The following is a 19,898-nucleotide window of genomic DNA, read 5'->3' on the forward strand; positions in this document are numbered from 1 at the left end:
TATATGAATGCTTGTGATTTTTGCACAATAATTTTGTATCCTGAGACTTTGCTGAAGTTGCTTACCAGCTTAAGGAGATTTTGGGCTGAGACAGTGGGATTTTCTAAATATACAATCATGTCATCTGCAAAGAGGGACAATTTGACTTCTTCTTTTCCTAACTGAATACCCTTTATTTCTTTCTCTTGCCTGATTGCCCTAGCCAGAACTTCCAACACTATGTTGAATAGGAGTGGTGAGAGAGGGCATCCCTGTCTTGTGCCAGTTTTCAAGGGGAATTTTTCCAGTTTTTGCCCATTCAGTATGATATTGGCTGTGGGTTTGTCATTAATATGAAAGTACTTTTTTAAAAAGCAAATTATAGTTTAAGAAAAAATGATAGATTCTAAAATAGTTTCTGTTGTTAACTTAAATATTAAGCTATTAATATTGCCAGAGATACCTTTTTAATCCTGCATATAATAGAGCACTCTGGATGCTTTCTGCACCAAAACAAGTCAATTTAACATTTAAAGGGAGAAGCAACTCTGTATTCCAAATTGAAATGTCATTATAATTGAATGAAATAGCCCTCGTGGAGCAATAAAGAACACGGGAAGCCAGTTTTAAGCCTCTGTGAAACCTTCAGCTTAAATGGCTGTCAGACGTTATTACTGTATTACTTTGGGTAGTTTTTTTAAAAAAGGATCAATAGTTTTGGAAAATATGACCTGGACAATGTTCATATCTGAGAATTTGATTTTTGTATTTGTTTTTCTAGAGATATGTGATGATTTTTATGTGTGAATTTCCTCCTTATGGGAAGATTATCTAGAGATGTTCTGTGTCCCCCATTTTTGTCCTGCACATCTAAACACATGTGCATCTTGATTTGCATCTGTACCAGATGGTTTGTGTTTTAAGACCTTTTCTCAAATCTTAAATTTTCTTTGTTCTGGCCTTCACCTTTTGTGGGTCATTTCAGCAACCTCTTTGCTCTTTTTCCTTCCTGCCATCTTGCCTCTGTGTCCCCCAGACCCTTTAGACTCCCTCCCCCACCCTGACCTCTTCCTTGTCCCCTTCTCCCATCTTACCTGCATCCCCAGTCCACTGTGTTCTGTTGTTCTGTTTTGCTGCAGTTTTCTACTTGTCGTCTTTAATTGCATCAGTCGGTGTTTAGATTCTTTTCTCTTTAAACTGCCTCTCTCCCAGTTGTCTACTTAGTGAGCTTATCTTGTGTTTCCAGTACCTAGTGCAATGCTGGCATGTGCAGCGTTTAATACATATTTGTTAGAAGACTGAAGTGAGTAAATGACTGGATTAAAAGCAGAGTCTGAATATTATCTTACAAATGGGGTGGTTGAGATTCAGAATTTGTTTTAGTATGTCTTTTGTGAAACTGTACAAGGCTCAAAATGTATGGGTTTTCCTCTAGCATTTTGAAGTACACAAACTTGGACACTAACTCATTTGACATCTCCATTTTGGTTTCCACCTATTAGTTGTAGCATGTGAGAGATGTTAGTGAACCAATGTACTTCTTTTTTGAATAAGGCGTCATGAAAGCCTAATCAGCCAAAGACAGCCAGGGACAAACCTGTAGGCAACAAAGTCAGGTGGATTGGCTGCGCTGTAGGGGTGGAGAGAGACATCCTTTGTGAGGCCTGGGCTGGTGCTGAATCATTCTCAGGAGGTTCTTGGCTGTGGCCAGTTTAGGAGCAGGAAGATATTACTCTGGGATTGGGTGCTGTCACAAGGCAAGGGCAGCTTGGAGATTGAGTGTCTGCAGTGATCCTTAGTCAGAGGGTCATAATGGCATTTTTCAGCAGCTGCAAGACCTTGAGGGAAACATTGTTTCCTGTTCACTTTGCTGCTGGCTTTATCTATGTCTGTCTGCTCAGCCTTGTAAACAGCAGGGCTGGTTTTTTCTTTTTCACCCTGAACTGAGTTTTACTCTTTCAGCCCCAGTGTTGCTGGTTTTGTAGTTTGGTCTTTGTGTAACTCTTCATGTTTGACCCAGTACATTCAGATCCATTGTTTCATTTTGATTATGTTAATAGCCCGCTTAGAAAGATAGAGTGGTGTTAATGTGATTTTTCCTGTGCCCTGCTTTCCACACCTTTTTTCTTTACACATCTGTACCAGTACCTCTGACTCAGGCCTTTTCTCTGGAGCTCCAGAAATAGGAAAAAGTGTCTTTTCAAGTTGCCCCTGGGCACCTTCTCATCGGTGTTCCACAGATACCTCATTTCAACATGTGTAATATTGAACCCATCACTTTTAACCCCCAAACATGTTCCTCCTTCCTTATTTTTATCTTCTAAACCAGAAACCTTAGGATTTATTTTTGTCCCTAAGCTTTCTTCTCCTCTTACCTGATCAATTGCAAGATTCTATCAATTGTGACCCTAATATTTCTTGAATTGCTACCCTACTGCTTTCATTTTTGTCCTCCTCATTTCTCACTTGAACTCTTTAACCAGCTGCTATCTCCCACTGCTCCAGTCCATCATTCATACCATATTTAGTGTTGTCTTCTTTTCAATATGCAGATTTGGTTATGGCCTTTCTTGCTTAAAATCTTTGGTTACAGCTTCCCAAGCTCTATATACTACATAACATAGCATTTAATAATTTTCATAATCTGACTCTCAGCTGTTTTTTAAATCCCTCTTTGTGTCATTCACTAGGAATCACCTTTTCGTGCCTGTGTACTTTAAGACTTCTTATTTGTATGTTTCTGGTGCCCCGTTTTTGATTCTCACTCTCTACTGATTGGCCAAAATCTTCATATTCTCAGGACACATCCGAAGAGTCATCTCCTCATTGAAGCTTTATCTGACACCTACAGGCAGTTTTCCTAGCACTTACATGTTTTTATCTCATTATTATGAGACTTACCACAATGTATTAAATTGCACTTATTTACCTTCATTCTTTCTCAGTAGGCCCCTTTAGGACAGGGCTAGATATTCAGTAAAAACATGTTGCATGAACAAATGACCTGATCAGAATATTTTCCAGAAGAGCCAGCTAAAGGTAGAGACCTTGCCTAAGGTCCTTGAGCTAATAAATGGTAGCACTGGGGTTCCAGTCTAGATCTTTTCAATATATTTCCACTGACACCAAGGTGCAGCAGAACCCTATCTCAGTGTCTACGGGGTAGAAGAGAGGAAATGGACAGGTGCATTAGTCTGGTCATGGGGTGTTATGCGATTACACCAAGATGGGTGGCAGCAGACATGAAAGGAGAAATCAGGCCGGGCGCGGTGGCTCAAGCCTGTAATCCCAGCACTTTGGGAGGCCGAGACGGGCGGATCACGAGGTTAGGAGATCGAGACCTTCCTGGCTAACACGGTGAAAACCCGTCTCTACTAAAAAATACAAAAAGCTAGCCGGGCGAGGTGGTGGGCGCCTGTAGTCCCAGCTATTCGGGAGGCTGAGGCAGGAGAATGGCGTAAACCTGGGAGGCGGAGCTTGCAGTGAGCTGAGATCCGGCCACTGCACTCCAGCCCGGGTGACAGAGCGAGACTCCGTCTCAAAAAAAAAAAAAAAAAAAAAAAAAAAAAAAAAAAAAAAAAAAAAAAGAAAGGAGAAATCAAAGTCTTGTTTGAGTATAAGACATGAAGGCGATAGAAGAAAGGTGAATCAAGATCCCTGGGAATTTTGAGCCTTGGAGACTGGGGTTGGTTGGAAGAGATAGCTGTTTATCATTGTTGTTGTCGTCATCATTATTAACAGTAGTATTTTCTGTGGGCCAGCTCTGGGTTTAATACTTTGAGTGCATTGCTCAGGGTGTTCGTCAGAGAACAGCTTGAGTAGGTCCTACAATTATCTTTGTCTTAAGCTTGAGGACATGGAAGCTTAGGTTAAGTGATTTGCCAAGATGGAATCAGGATTGAACCCAGGCAGCCTGACTCCTGAGCCTGCCATCTTCTGTAACAGCTGCTCTAGTTTAAGGAGAAAGGTGAAAAGTTATCATCTGGTCGTGTTCCATATGGGGTAATAGGTGCCCATGTGATATTTAGAGTTATGGACTGGGAGCTTAGGTAAGACGTCAGTGCTGCAGCAGAAATGAATGAGTAATCCAAACTGAAGTAGTAAAGCATTGAAAATAGTGGAATTCTCCAGTGGAAATGGTAATGAATAGGTCAGGCAAGGGGCTGAAGTTTGATAAATGTCCACTTAGGGTAAAAGGAGGAAGAAAAAAAGTATTGAGAGAAAGTTGTAAGAAGGTAAAAACAATCAATATAATTTGCACTACAGATTTCAAAGGAAAGATTTCTGAATTGGTTAAGAGAAGTCCTTTAAAGTGCCCCAAAGAAAGTTTGATGTTTAAGTGCTTTTAAAAAATATTATTTAAAAAACCCTGAGTGTATTTTATTAAGATATCAGTAGTACAAGAAATACTAGGTATTTTACTTTATCACCCTGTGTGTTACAAGTGGTACTAAATTTTCCTATACTTCTTCCCCTCTAAAAAAAAAAAAAAAAAAAAAAAAAAAAACAAGTTTCCTCTTAAAGAATTTTTTTGTTATTTATTTCAGAAATCGAACATCAAGGTCGGCAAGTAAATTCAGTCAGAGACTCCCTAGAGTCTGAAACTAAAGGAAAAGCACTTTAATCCTGAGGAAGTTCTCCTTATAACTGCCTCTAGATTTAACTCAGTGGATAAAGTAATGTACTAGGCGTTTCCATAAAATTCACTCATTCCAGTAGTTCAAGTGAGGATTTGTAGTGACCCACTGTAAAAGCATGATCTCATAAACGTAGGATCTTATGAAGATGATGTGGGGCCTTTTCCACTCCATCTTAAAATAGCTCAGATGATAATGATTTAGTGCCTAAAATAAAGGACATTTGAAATTATTTTTAATTACAAAAGGCACAGCTGATGCACATTTCTGGATAATGGTAAGAAAAAAATATGATTAAAAGAGCAGTTTAGTGCGGTGTATTAGGTTAAGCAAATGTGTAACTTAGTTTTAAAAGGTGTCTGACTTGTGGGACTAGAGGTGGCTCTTTTTCCCCCTAGCTTAATAGGCTAATTAGAGTCACTACGGGCGGTTTGAGTGGTGAATACACTTAAAAAAAATTAGTTTGCCAGCACTATTGAATTTGCCATAAGTGGAGTCAGCTTCTGAAATAGTTCAGTATTTCAAATAAAGACATTTTATTTAGTACTCTAGAGTGCGTTAAATGGCTCCCTTGAGCATTAAAGGCATCACTCCATTTTCCAGGACCTGCGCGAAGTCTGGCTCAATTATCCTCTCCACCCACTCCAAGTAAGTATGACCTCCCTGTCTGCAGTGAGCTTTATGACTCCAACTATTCATGTTACTTTCCTTTGCCTTTTTTTCCTCTCCCACTTTTATCTTTTGATTCTCTTCAGTGGCATTATGCCTTTAAGCTGAGGTGTCAGACCTGGGAAACTTTGGAACAATAGTAGAATGAACCCATGCATTGTGTTTATGTGGTCTGGAAAGGGGTAGGGGGAGCACTGGGAGTCATCCTCCCTCAACGAGGAAGGAAGAGCTACTGTGTAGTTATGGATGCCCCACCACCACCAAAAGGTGATATTCAAAGTGTAAAATGTTGATTCCAGTGTATCTACACACTTGCTATTGCAGGGAAAGTGTTAATAGTATGGAAGCAAATCTGAGGATACTAAAAAAGTAGAACAAATACTAAATTAACATTGTTAAAGTATAATCTGATCTGGATCTTAGAAATTTAAAGCTTCAATTCAGAGTGTATAAAACCTACTATAAATTTAAAAATGAGTACAATGTGATAGCTTTTCAATCAAGATTTTGGAATTTAAAAGCCCTACTTATGGTGATGACACCTATTTCCCCAGATGGTTTAAGAATTCTTACTATTCTTTGCTTTTATTTCGTTTTACTTTGGGATATATGCATATATGTAAACATGCATATGTATCCTCATATACATATTTTTATATATGTATATAAAATAAATATAAGAATAATCAGTAGTGGTTGAACTCTCATAAGAGGCTTTACAGTAAGAAATGACATTATTTCAGCTTACTTTAAAAATGTTTTACTAATACATGAGTGCCCAAAGTTGTTGAAAATGTTCATTTTAATCACACTTTTCATATTTGCTCTCTGCCAGTTGTTAAAGGCTCATTGTTGGAGCACCACCTGTCTAGTGGTATAATAATCTCCAATGTACATTGAATTCTGTTTTAATGATTCTCATTGCCAAAATAGGTTGGTCCCTAGAAAACACAGTAGTCAAATTACTTTAATGCAGTAGTTTTTGAAGGACAGACCCAGACCAGCAGCATCTGCATCACCTGGGAACATGTCAGGAAGGTGGATTCCCAGTCTTGATTCCAGACATAGAAAATCAGTATACCTTGGGGACAGGGCCCAGCTGACTGCATTTAACATGCATGCTAGAGTTTGAGAACCATTGTTTTACTAGATATATATATTCTCTACCAGCTGTTCTTCAGCTTGCATCTCCTTGGAGAGTTAGTATAATACTTGGATTCTGAACTATCTGTGTACAGTACTTGGCCTTCAAATTTGATAGAAGATTGGAAAATATTATTTGAACCTTCTTTAAATATTAGATTTGTTTGCCATTCAAAGAGATGAGAAAGGAACTTCCGTGCTTTATTGGCATTTCATAAATTTTTGCTTATGGGAGAAGGAATTTTACAAAACACCATCCTAGAATTGATCATTACACTTATAACCAAAAGTGAAAAAAATGATTTTTATTTATTTCTATTTTCCTGTAGCTACAAGAGCCAAATACTGATAGACAACTTATTGAAACTTCTCCAGTTCTACAAAAACTTACTGAGTTTGAAGAAGCAATTGGAGTAATTTTTACTCATGTTCGACTTCTGGCAAGGGCATTCACATTGAGAACTGTGGGATTTAACCATCTGACCCTGTGAGTGAAAAGTTCTCATGTTGTCCCAATGTGACCATTTAGACGAGGCAGTCCCAGACCTTTGGAGCATGCCCTTCGAAGGAATTGGGATTTCAAATATATTTCCAGGAAAGTCACACTGCGAGATGGGTGAGCAGACAGACCCCAGTGTGGACCCGGGGTTATGCTCCAATCCAGTGTTGTTGGTTCCATTGTCATGCATCTTGGTTCCCCTGTGAAGTGTCAAGAGAAGTGTGAAGAAAGTATAAACTTTTTCCCAGCAGGGACAGATACTAAATATTTTAGGTTTTGTGGGCCATGTGGCCTGTGTGCAGTGATTCGACTCTGCCGTAGTAGCATCAAAGCAGCCACTGTTGAAATGGAAATGAGTGAACATGGCTGTGTTCCAGTAGAACTTTATCCTTAGAAACAGTCCGTGGGCTGGATGTGGCTCTCTGACCCCTGCTGTAGATGAATGATTTGAAGGTGAGCTAGTGAAACAATTAAGAAAATAAGCAAAATTTTACTTCTTTGGGGTTGTTTTTTGTTCATTTTTTTACTCCCCTCTTCCAAACCAAATATTCCCAACTCTCTTTAAACTATAAAGATGAAAGATTATCATAGTTTTTTTTGTTTTTAAATTTGGATTCCAGCTTTGAATAACAGAGTATGTTATTTCTTTTTCTTTTTCTTTTTCTTTTTTTTCTGACAGATCTCATTCTGTTGCCAAGGCTGGAATGCAGTGGCATGATTACGGCTTACTGCAGCCCTTGACCTCCTGGGCTCAAGCACTCTTCCTGCCTCAGCTTCCTGAGTAGCTGGGGACTATAGCTGTGTCCCCTATGACTGTAGCTGTGTGCTACCATGCCTGGCTAATTTATATACACACACACACACACACACACACACACGGCTAATTTATATATATATATGGCTAATTTATATATATATATATGGTTAATTTATATATATATATGTATGTATGTATGTATTTTTTTTTTTTTTTGTAGAGATGGGGTTTCTTCATGTTGCCAGGCTGATCTCAAACTCCTGGGCTCAAGTGACCCACCTGCCTCAGCCTCACAAAGCACTGGGATTAGAGCCATGAGCCACTGCACCCGGCCAGAGTATATATTTCAATAAGTTTAGCAAAGAAAATTCTTGGACCTGTTTGCTTTCTTTCAAGACTGTTGTTTGTATTATGCTTGATTTTTCAATTTATGCTCTTCAGCTTCTGACCAGGCAGTGTTTACCAGTCTTGATTTTGGCAATCGTTTAATGCTTAGATAATATTCACTTTATTCTTCTTTAAAACTCAACCTATATTAACTCAGATCTCTTCTCAATCGAGGGGCCTTAGGGAATTGTATTTGGTTTTGTGCTTTAAAACAAAATGAATACATTGTCTTTTTAAGTCATGCCTTTTTAAAAATTCTGGGTGTTTTTTTTGAAATCCATAAATGGTTATTGATTTCTTTACTTTGATATTTCTTTTTCCAGAGGCCACAATCAGAGAATGGAATTCCTAGGTGACTCCATAATGCAACTGGTAGCCACAGAGTACTTATTCATTCATTTCCCAGATCATCATGAAGGACACTTAACTGTGAGTTTGTTAAATCACTTCCTCCAATAAGATTGCTGTAAAACAGAGTGAAGATTAGAGGGGTCAAATATATATCTGTGTGATTGATTTCTTACTCTTAGTGACTTTAGCTTATCATATGGCTTTGTTCATTTCATTGTGCAAATTGTATACAAAGCACATACGCAATGAGAGCTCATTTTATACTCCTTTATTTACTGACTGCCTACTCTGCAAAATATTGAGCTAGGCCTCATGGAAGGAGCAAAGATAAATTGACACCAAGTCTGTTTACAAGGAGCTTAAAAATTATTAGAGATTAAAGCTTAAATAAATAACCACAAAATAAAGACTATACTCTCTATATATCATGTGTTTATACATGTAAATAGATACACATGTATAAACCTGGAACCATAGAAAGCATAAGTTACTATAACTAAATGCAAGGTAGAACATGTTAAATATTATAAAGAAGCCTAGGTAAATTGCTACACTTGTGCAGTTTAGGAAAATACGAGGTTTCTTCTATCTGTGGAGTTCAAAGAAAGCTTCATGGGTATAACGATGTTTGAGGCTTTAAAGACTGTTGGGATTTGGCCATTGGGATTTGGTGGGAAGAAATGTCTATGCAAGGGCAGTACACACACTGGGACTGCAGAACAAAAAGGCATGGCATAAAACAATGAGAAGACTGAGAGGCAGTAGGGACTTAGTTTGGTTAGACCATGGCAGAGTTGAAAGGGAGTTACAGAGACAAGTTTGATTTGTAAACAAAGTGAAATGGTCCCCATGCCTCTTAATTTTGGTTTCATTTTATAAAACTTTCGTGAGCTTTTTTATTTGCTGCATAGTTTTTTTACTCTGTAAAACCAGTCAATAATATCCTGAAATAGTGAACAAAACGTCCAGAAGGAGGTCATGATAATCTCTTAAGGCACAAGGAGTAACCTTTGAGAAGTCTCTTGAGGATTGGACATTGAGAAAGCAAATACTTTATTGGGCAAAGAAAAATATTGGTACACTACAAGATACTTAGTGCAGTCTGTCTTTATTATGTTGAAGCAGATAACAAGTCTTTCAGACTTTGCATCTGTACGGTTTTTATGTGTGTTCTGCTTTGAATAGGATTTTATCTTTGTAACTGTGAGCCCTGGAAATAGTTTATGCGAGACATAAATATTGGAACTAGAGAGAATATGGTGACTTGGCTCTTTAGATGTCATTTTTCAGTGGAATTTCTAAGCCTAGCATTCATTCACTCAATGAGTATCTCTTGAGTTCCATCATAAGTGCTGAGGAATCAGCAGTACTCTTTTTTATATTAACAGTTTGATTACCATTTAAAGTTAACTGTTTTTAGGTGGACAAGAAAGAGTTTTTCATGACAATATTAAATTCATAAGAAAATGTGAACATTTTTGAGAAATGAACTATTGTCTAGTATCTCACTGTTCATTAGAAAAACAATAAATTGCATGTTCAATATCCTCTGACACTTCATATGTGTCAGAGTATCTGGTTGGCCTGAGAAATCGCCAAACCAACTAAATAGTTTGAAGTAGTAATTTGTCTTAGGGCCCTATAGAGGCCACTTTTGAAAATGTTTGCTTTAAATATACACATTTCCCCTGGTATTCCTACAAAATTAATTGTGAACTCTAGGATCTTACAGAGATGGGAAGTTTATTGTTTCCCACCTGCTCACTGCATACATTTCTCCTCCCACCCCACTCCCCTACCCCCAGCATTGAACAAAAACCAAAACTCAGAAAGGCATGAGTCCTGCCCATGATCTAGAGAAAGGTAAAACTAGGATTAGATGAGAGACTCTAGTTCTGTGTTCTTTCCAAAATCACTGCAATGCCAGAAGTGTAGTTTTATCCAAAATGAATTTAACAGCCCTGCTGTCTTAATATTAGAAAGTTTTTGACTAGCTTATTAGAATGGTGTTGACAAATGATAAAATTATGTGAAGGCTTTTTGAATTATATTCACAGAATGCTTTGGTAGAAATCATCAGGACCAGCAGATCTGCGGGCAAGACAAAGACAAAGAATAAGCTAAACGCAGATTCTAACAGATACCAACTCCCATCAGCATTAACATGGCTGCTCCCTCCTCCTTGAAATACAAGCTTTGTTGTCTTCTGTCACGGTGCACTTTGCTGGGTTTCCTCTTACCTGTTTAGCTACTCTTTCTCAGCCTGCTTTGCAGACACATCTTAGTCTTATGGCTAATAAACAGTCCATATCTAAAACACTCATTCTTAGGCCATGTTCTCTTTTTAATCTCTGCTACCAGTCCTTTCAATATATGTCATCAGTTTCATCTTACTGGCAGATGACTTCTAAACTGATCTCTTCAGTTCTCTCTGCCTTCTGAGTTCCAGCCCTAGCTGCCTTCTCAATGTCTCAACACATGTAAGACCGAATTTATAGTCTCCTGCCTGGGTCCTCGTCCAATATTCCCTAATTGAACGGTGGCACCACCCATTCAGTGTTGCATGTCAGAAACCTAGGAGGCATCTTGGATGCCTCTCTCTATCTCCCTTTTCTATATCCCAGTTCGTTCACAAGCCCTGACAGTTTTACTCCTCAAGTATTTCTTTAATTTATCCTCTTTCTTATGACCTTTTTTCTGTCACCCACATCCTCCTTACCATCCTTACTCACCTGGACCACTGCAGTTTAATTTCTGCATAACTATCAAAACATCACAAGGGCCAGGTATGGTGGCTTATGCCTATAATCCCAGCACTTTGGGAGGCCATCCTGGGAGGACTGCTTGAGCCCAGGAGTTCAAGACCAGCCTGTACAACATAATGAGACTCTATCTCTACAATAAAATTAAAAAACTAGCTTGGTAGAGTGGCATGCATTTGTAGCCCCATTTACTCGGGAGGCTGAAGTGGGAGGATCGCTTGAGCCCAGAAACTGTGGTTGCACCACTGTACTCCGGCTGGGCAACAGAGCAAGACTCTCCTCTCTCTGTCTCTGTGTGTGACACACACACACGCACACACACACACACACACTGTGATTGATAGAGACCCAGTTGAAAGAAGTGACATTTATTAAATTGCAAAGGATAGGAATCTGAAGGTTGTGTTCATGCAAAACATAAGGCAGTGCAGCATCTTCCCGTGAGAGGAGGGTGCTCCTGGAGTCCCCAGGTTTCTCCTGGATGTATCCTAATATTTGAAAAGCCTGCCTTTGCTGTTCTTACGGGCATTTTTGAATTCTATCTGAGAGATGGACAGCCTCTCAGGCAGAAATCCTTCAAGAGGCCCAGATCTCAGGCCTTTGTGAAGTTAATTTTTGCAGCTTCCTACCAAGGTCTTCCTATGTCAACTCATGCCCCTGCTCAATCCATTTTACATGCTGCAGTCAAAGGAGTCTCTTCACAACAAATCTACACTGGCCTTTCATCTACAGTGACTACACTGTGACGACACCAGCCATTCATCTTCAGTCCCCTTTGGTTGTTTCTCTTCCTCTCCCCACCTATTAACATTAGAGTGGCCCAGTTCTCAGTCGTCAGACCTCCTCTCTGTCAACTTCTGCTGATCTCATTCTGTCTGTCTCATGGCTTTGAGTACATCTTTACACTACTTCCTAATTTGTGTCTTTGGCCTTTTCTCTTTCCTTTTTCTTGTAAATTTGTTTTAAGTTCTGTGTAGATTCTGACCACTTTTACTATCACTTGGTCTGAGCCACTGTAGTCCAGATTATTAGCCATAACCTCCCAACTGGTTCATCCCCCGGGCCCTAGTCAATTTTCAGCACATCTAGAGGGATCATTTTTAAAGAGAAGCCAGATTACATTCCTCTTCTGCACAAAACCTCTCAAACCTTGCTATCTCAAGGGTAAAAGACAGTGTTGTTACAGTCACCTTATATGAACTGGCTCCTTGTTTCTGACTGTTTCATAGACTGTTAACATTGGCCTCTATGCCAGCTCCTGCAGGACACTAAGCAAGCCCTTGCCCCAGGGCCTTTGCACGTGCATTTTATCTGGCTGCAGTATTGTTCTCCTGGTAGTCTATACAGCCAAATTGCTCACCTCCTTCAGGTCTCTGTTCAGATGTCATCTTATCAATAAAGCCTTCCTTAACCTACCCTGAATAAATAGACAACCGCTTCCCCCTTGTCCCTAGCACATCTCCTCAGCCTGGAACCTCTCATGTCTTTTTCCTCCTTAGCATATAGTATGTAATGTACTTGTTTACTATCTGTCTTCTCCCATCAGAGTGTAAACTCCGTGAAGACCAGGATTTTTGTTTGTTTTCTCCATTCCTGATTCCTGGGTCCCTGGGAAGTACCTGGCATATCAGTGCTCAGCAAGTATGCTTTGACTGAATGATCATCCTATCCCAGCTTAACTCTCTACAGTTGCTCTTCAGATAGTTTTTTTTTTTTTTTTTTTTTTTTGAGACGGAGTCTCGCTCTGTCACCCAGGCTGGAGTGCAGTGGCGCGACCTCAGCTCACTGCAAGCTCTGCCGCCCGGGTTTACGCCATTCTCCTGCCTCAGCCTCCCGAGTAGCTGGGACTACAGGCGCCCGCCACCTCACCCGGCTAGTTTTTTGTATTTTTTAGTAGAGACGTGGTTTCACCGGGGTAGCCAGGATGGTCTCGATCTCCTTACCTCGTGATCTGCCTGTTTCGGCCTCCCAAAGTGCTGGGATTACAGGCTTGAGCCACCGCGCCCGGTCACTCTTCAGATAGTTTCTAAAGAACAGGCAAAGCCCTGGGTGGTCTGGCTTTGCCCGCCTGCCCAGCCTCATACCACAGGCTCTTCTTCTCGCTCTGCACCTCTGTACTGGGCTGCTGTTTGCGTTTCTCCAGGCCTCCTCCTGTCAGCAGGCCTTTGTGTATGCTCTTCCTCCCCCGGAAGCTGTTCTGTTCTAGCCCTTACTCTCATGTGCCTGGTATCTTCTACTGTTCCTTTAGATGTCCTTTCTGGTGTGACTTCTGGATGTGGGGGAAACTTTCCCTGACCATCCTTCCCCACCCTTGGTCCCCTCCCCATCAAAATTCTGTGTTGTTTTCCTTCCTGGCCTTTACTTCACTTTGCATACCCCAGTAGACTAGAAGTTCTTTGAGAGCATGTTTTTGTTCATCCTGGCATATGATAGGCCCTCAGTACATCTTTGCTAAATAAATAAAAGAGTGACAATTGTGCAGTCAGCTAAGTCAAGAGGGAAGAGGCAGTGGCACTGGAGGGAAGTGGACTGTTGCTTTATGTATAAGGGAAGAAGCAGAGGACTTACTTATGAGTGTCTAAGGATTAAAATTAATTTAAAATTTGGAGAGGATTACTTATTGCAGTTGGATTGGTGGGGGGATGGCAAATGATTCATTATTGTGATTAAAGAGCACACAGCTACAGTAATTCACATTGGGAGGCATTAATTAGCTTTGAGCCATTCCCTTGCACACTTAAAGGGAATAAGGACAATTGAGCAAATGTAATATGGTTTTCAAGTTTTGAACGCTGATGGGGAAAAACATTCTGTTCTGTAAGTTGGCTATTCAAAAAGGCCTACTCGGGAAGGAGTGTTAGGCTTATCCAATTGTTCTAGGATAATTGAGTCTGCATTGGGCTATAGAGGGAAGAGGTTCTGTTTCACATGCTGAAGTTTTTAGTTTTTAGGATGGTGTATGCAGTAGGGTCAAAGTATAAATTGTGAGAACGCCTCAAAGAAAGTATTGACACAGGCCAGGATGCCTGTCATGTAACACTTGGAAATCTTTAGCCATAGGAGTTTTCTCCTCTGTATCATTCTTCTTTTCTTAGCCTTTAGTGTGTGGTAAAAATAGTTGCTCATCTCCATGCTTACTGTGTGCAAGGCACTGTACTCAATGGTGGCATGCACTATAGTGGTGATGAACCTACAGTTTTTGTTTGTTTTTAATGATTTGGGATAATGGGAAAGAGAGCAAGGATTACAGATACAAAGCTCAAGAACCAGTGATCTAATCCTGCCCTGCTGCTTCCACACAGCACTGAGCATAAATCATTCAGACAAACAGGTATTTTATCTAAAAGATCTCGTTGAGTAGATTCCACAGCCTCCTGTTTGAGGATTTCTGTCACTGACATAATTTGGCTCTTTGTATCTGACCTGTATTTGCCTGCTAGCATTTATGTACCTTTTCTTTAGTTATCACGGGAAATGGAGACCATCTGGCGACCACTCTCGGTATAATAGACCTGTGTGGCATATCACTGTCACTTTCAATAGTATATTCTGCTTTCACCCCGTGTTCTTATATTAAAGCCCTCAAAATAATAAATCACAGTCTGCTTATTTTACACTAGGTGGCCCTCTTTGGTAGCTCATCTGCCAACTGTGGTTTTTCTCTTTAGATTCAAGAGTGAAATAGGGAACTTGAAGGAAGATTGTCAATATGTATGTTTTATTTAAACGAATAAATCTTTTTCTTATGAAAGTTTAAAGTAATGATGAAAGAGTGCTATGCTGGGATAATAGAAAACATCCTGGATTCTCAATACCAGAGTTTGAGATCTGGGATATTTACATTGGTCTGTGACATTGCACCAGGAATTCAGCAGTCCTTTTCTCAGGTTTACAGAGAGCTTTAAGTATAGCATTCTTAGTCATTTCTGGTGATTTCAAATTAAACTTTGTCTTTTTGGAAGTATTTTTTTAAAAGTTGTTAAGGACAGGTTAGCACCTGGTAAAATGGGGAATTTTGAGGACAGTGAGTGGACAGGACAGGTATCGAAAACATTTGACATTGAAAACAAATTCAGAGGAATTCTTGGAATTTTCTAGAAACTTTTCCCCATAACTGAAGAGCAAACGTATTTTGTCTAATTGTGATGATGCTATTGTGGATAACACAGCAACAGCTAACATTTCTGTTGTGTTTATCATGTGCCAGTCATTGTAGTTAGATTATATGTCATTCACTCTAATTCTCAAAACAACCCTGAGAGCTAGGCACTACATTCTCCATTTTATAGATGAGGAAACTGAGGCTCAGAGAGATGTAATAACTTAGACGGTCACTTAGCTAGGAAGTGCTAGAGCCACAGTTTGAACCCAGGTAACTTGGTGCAAAATATTTTGCTTTTTGCTGTCTCTTAATACAAGGCATTGTTTGCAAAATAGTCTGATAACTGTTTTCTGCTCAATTGGGTGCTTAAGGTTTATTTTCTAGATTTCCACTAAAATATATAGATATTTCCTCTTTGTAAAATAGTAATTTATAATGTCACCATCTACAGGCTTTTCAACTTCATGTCTTGCCCCCATTTAAATCCTTCTGCCAAAATAATCTTTGTAAAATAAAAAAAAGTTACCTCACAACTGCCCCCGTTTGATACCTTTTGGGATTCTTCTTCCCCTACAGGAAAGCTCAGGCTTCTTTACATCACCTGCCAGCCGCACTGCATCAGCTCTCCTCACCTGGCTCTGATTTCCCCTCCAGGTCCACCCAGCAGTCACCTCGCTGTGTAATGGCCCCTTGCATTTGCCATAGCTGCTCTCTTTTCCTTGGAAACCCTTTCCCACCCTTCTCTCAACTGGCTGACTCAGTCTTTTTCAGTTCTGATTCTGTGTTCATCGGAATCCACCTACATGAATCTTTTCAAAAGTTAGATCTCCAGAAATGTTGATTCGTTGGTTCTTGAAAGAAGCCTGGGCACCAGCTTCTCAGAAGCACCTTACGATTCTGGTGGTACAGCCAGGGAAATGAGGCCCTGAAATGCTTTTACTCAAATGTCAGCCCTCCTCCAGGAGGCCTCCCTGGAAGGCTGAGGTCTAGAGGAGCACCTGTGTATACCTGCAGTCTCTGTGCTGGCACTGCGGCCACCACAGTGCATTGCAACAGCCGGTCTGCATGTGACTTCCGAGGAGGGTGTCAGTTCCTGAGGGCAGCAGCAGCGTGTTGCTCCTCTCAGGATCTTCAGCTGTCAGCACAGGGCCTGGCATGTAATTGGCCTGCACCACTGGTGCACTGAACTGCTGTAACCTCAGGTTTTCTTTCTTGCTCATCCCCCTGGGTCGTGTTCTTTGGCAAATAACATGATTCATTATGAAGTAGAGTTCAGCAAAGGACAAGGATGAAAGTTGTCATTTAGAGAACTGCCATTCAGACTTTCTTGTCTAGGTAAAGAGCAAGGTCTTCCCTCTTTTCAACTCATTTTCTAAATTTAAACTGACGATGAGAATATGGATGATGTATAGCTTCCTTCTCCCCCACTGACTTTTGGTTCAGCCTCTGGGTTTTTGGCAAAAACTTACAGATCTCACTTATTATTGGCCACCCTTCTGCTTTCAGACCTGTCAGGGCTTGTCTGAAATAAAACTGGAAGCATTTCTGATTCCATCCTCACTGCTTTCCTCCTTCCCCATCAGTACAGCACTGAGTGAGGGGCCCTGACACTGGAAGGTGGCCGCTGGGGCCTGGCAGCCAGTGATGTGTCATAATTTGTGTGTGCTCATGTGTACGTCGGGCTTGTTGTATCTGAGGCATGAACATTCCATGTCCATGGCTTAAAGAGTTTTCTTCCCATACCGACAGCATATATTCGGAGAGGACTCAACTTATTCAGCATAGCCTTGTTCCCATAGTAGCCATCCTATTCCCCCACAGACTCTACTTTAGGAAAGCTCCCCGTCCCCATTTGAAATCCAAACCAAAAAAGATATATCACTGTCAGCTCAATTATTCCATAATTACAAGATATTAGGCTAGTGGGCTCCTTACTGGTTGGGTCTTCTATTAATGTTATATGCTAGCCTTTTAATTTTCAGCTCCTCTATGGATGTTAATTTCAGTGAAACTCTATATTGAAGAAAAGATGGGGCTAAGGGGGAGATAGGAGGAGGAAAGAAAGCAGAGACAGGCAAAGAATAATAGTCTGAAATTCAACAGCAAGCATGGCTTATGAAGATCAAGTTATATTTCTGCTTCATGAATCATTGTCAGACAAATTAAGAACATATTGTTTCTTATTTATCTGTTGTCAAGGATTCACTATCAGACACTGAGAATAAATCTTGATTTTCATAAGCTCTGTTGACACCATGGAGCCACAGAGCATAAAACTTGCATCTAATAAAGTGCGACATGGAACAGCAGGGAGTGGAATACCAGCACAACTCACAGCTGCTTCCTGCTCCTCGTCCCTGTTTTCAGGAATGTTTCTTAGCAGGAAGTTTTTTAATAGACCAAGAATTTGTTATATGTCTTCTAAGAAAAGTTGTAGTTGTAGATGCATTATTCTCCCAAATCTTAAGAGATCAGGGATGATTATGTTCCATTTTTGTTTGGTGAGTTCCCATCTTTGTATGCACCTACTTGCTCCCAGCTGTCCTCCTCTCCTCTTCCCTAGTGAGTGGTTAATGAGTGTTAAATGCCTAAACCATACTTGTTTTATGGACACTTCTATAATGGATTCGTTGCATAATTTTCATGCAGCGTATAGTGTTACTAGTTGGATAATTCTTGGAGGACTCTTAGCTGTCTGATGAAATTCCTAGTAGAAATTTTTGTTTTGAATTCCTAAAGTTGAAATATGAAAATTATATTTTAATTTGATTAGAGACAAAGGATACCAGTATGGGCCAGGTGCAGTGGCTCATGCCTGTAAATCCCAACACTTTAGAAGATCAAGGTGGGTGGATCACTTGAACTGTGGAGTTGGAGACCAGTCTAGGCAACATGGTGAAACCTTGTCTCTACAAAAAAATACAAAAATTAGCTGGGCATGATGGCAGGTGCCTATAGTCACAGCTACTCAGGAGGCTGAGATGGGAGGATAGCTTGAGACCAGAAGATGGAGGTTGCCGTGAGCCAAGATGGAGCGCCACTGCACTCCAGCCTAGGCAACAGAGCAAGAGCCTGTCTCAAAAAAAAAGGATATCAGTATGAAAAACTGAGACTCAAGCTAGATACCATAAATCTTTAAAATAATAATAAAAGTAAAAATGTAAATAATTTAAATCTTTTCATAATATTTACTTAAACCTCACTTAAGTCCTATAATATCAAAATTAGCATCAATGCCATGAAACTTGAAGCTTATTTTAGACTTTAAAAAAAGAATCCTTTAAAACTAATGTACAGTGACAGAACGCAGGCCGAGTTTGCCTGGACAGGGGTTGGGAAGGATTCACTGCATGGAGATGCTGGGAATTTGTTTGGAGTGATAAAAACGTACGTGTTTTTCAAAACTCACCTAACTGTACACTAAAAATGGGTGCATTTTATTGAATGTAAGTTATACTTTAATAAAATTGATTTTTAGAACTCTTAATCCTTCCTCATTTAGTAGCATTAAACTTATTAGAAGCTATGACCTTAAGTCATACTATACATCCCTGCCCCCCGCACAACCCTGCCCCACTGCTTCTAAAGAAGTAAATGAGCCATTTATGTTAGTAAGGTAAAAATCCAGTATAGCAGAGTGGAGCACGTTACTAAGGAGAGGGTAGACAGGCATGGAGCATATCACCGTCATCTGGGTGATGGTTGAGGACCTAGACCTCACTTATTTTGGTGTCCCCATCAGTGAGATCCTCTCAGGCTGGTTGGGTCCAACCCAGGAATAAGAGAGGTCAAAAATGAAATGTGTTCTCAATGTACCCCCATTCCTTTTGGGCAGTTGTTGCGAAGCTCTTTGGTGAATAATAGAACTCAGGCCAAGGTAGCGGAGGAGCTGGGCATGCAGGAGTATGCCATAACCAACGACAAGACCAAGAGGCCCGTGGCCCTTCGCACCAAGACCTTGGCGGACCTTTTGGAATGTGAGTGCCACACACTTTTCTCTCAACCTTCAGGTTCAGAGTTTAAGTCCAAGTAACCGTATTTGTCCTCCTCCTCATTATTATTATGTTCTGGCTAAAGAAACCTTTTTTGCTATTTTAATTTTTATTTATGCTTTTTACCAAAGCTTTTCTGAAGGAAAATAATTTGAAACTAAGACATGTGAATAGTGAATTTTATGTTCAATCTATGCTCAGCGTACCCCCTACACATACCCCTCCATCCTAACACTCAGCTACCACATCCCTTTGTGTGAAACAGTAATAGGATATGAAGATCAGTTGTTGTGAATCAGAACCTTTTTGCCACCCAGCAGCCTTCATATAGGGGCACAGAAGAAAGAAGGGTAATTTATTCACTAAATACTGAAACTATTATCCATTGTTTTGAATGAGTGCAAAGCTCTGCGGACAAATGTCATCTTTTGCAGTTTCTGATATGGTCTGGTAGCATTGTAAATAATCCTATTATAGTTAATGAAAGGATTATACACATGTTGTATTGTTTGTATTACTTCAAAATAAGTGGGCCATTCACTGAGCCTTAGAACTTTTTTTCTTTTTTAGTGTTATAGTATTTTTGACAATTGGAATTATATTCAAGTATCAAAGTCTGC

At 40.0% G+C, this 19,898-nt stretch overlaps 1 protein-coding gene across 6 annotated transcripts in view; it reads left to right on the forward strand.

Annotated features, from left to right (window-relative positions):
- The window catches only part of LOC105473010 (drosha ribonuclease III), a 137,914-nt gene that overhangs the window by 108,798 nt on the left and 9,218 nt on the right, over positions 1 to 19,898 (forward strand). For all 6 annotated transcript variants that reach the window (XM_011726567.2, XM_011726569.2, XM_011726571.3 and 3 more), the window contains 4 exons: positions 5,220 to 5,264; positions 6,758 to 6,915; positions 8,395 to 8,500; positions 19,122 to 19,263. In XM_011726567.2, the coding sequence (XP_011724869.2) occupies positions 5,220 to 5,264; positions 6,758 to 6,915; positions 8,395 to 8,500; positions 19,122 to 19,263 (451 nt within the window). The remainder of the gene's footprint in view (positions 1 to 5,219; positions 5,265 to 6,757; positions 6,916 to 8,394; positions 8,501 to 19,121; positions 19,264 to 19,898) is intronic.

This window comes from Macaca nemestrina, chromosome 6 (genome assembly GCF_043159975.1).
Source record: "Macaca nemestrina isolate mMacNem1 chromosome 6, mMacNem.hap1, whole genome shotgun sequence".
In the NCBI taxonomy this organism is placed as follows: domain Eukaryota; kingdom Metazoa; phylum Chordata; class Mammalia; order Primates; family Cercopithecidae; genus Macaca; species Macaca nemestrina.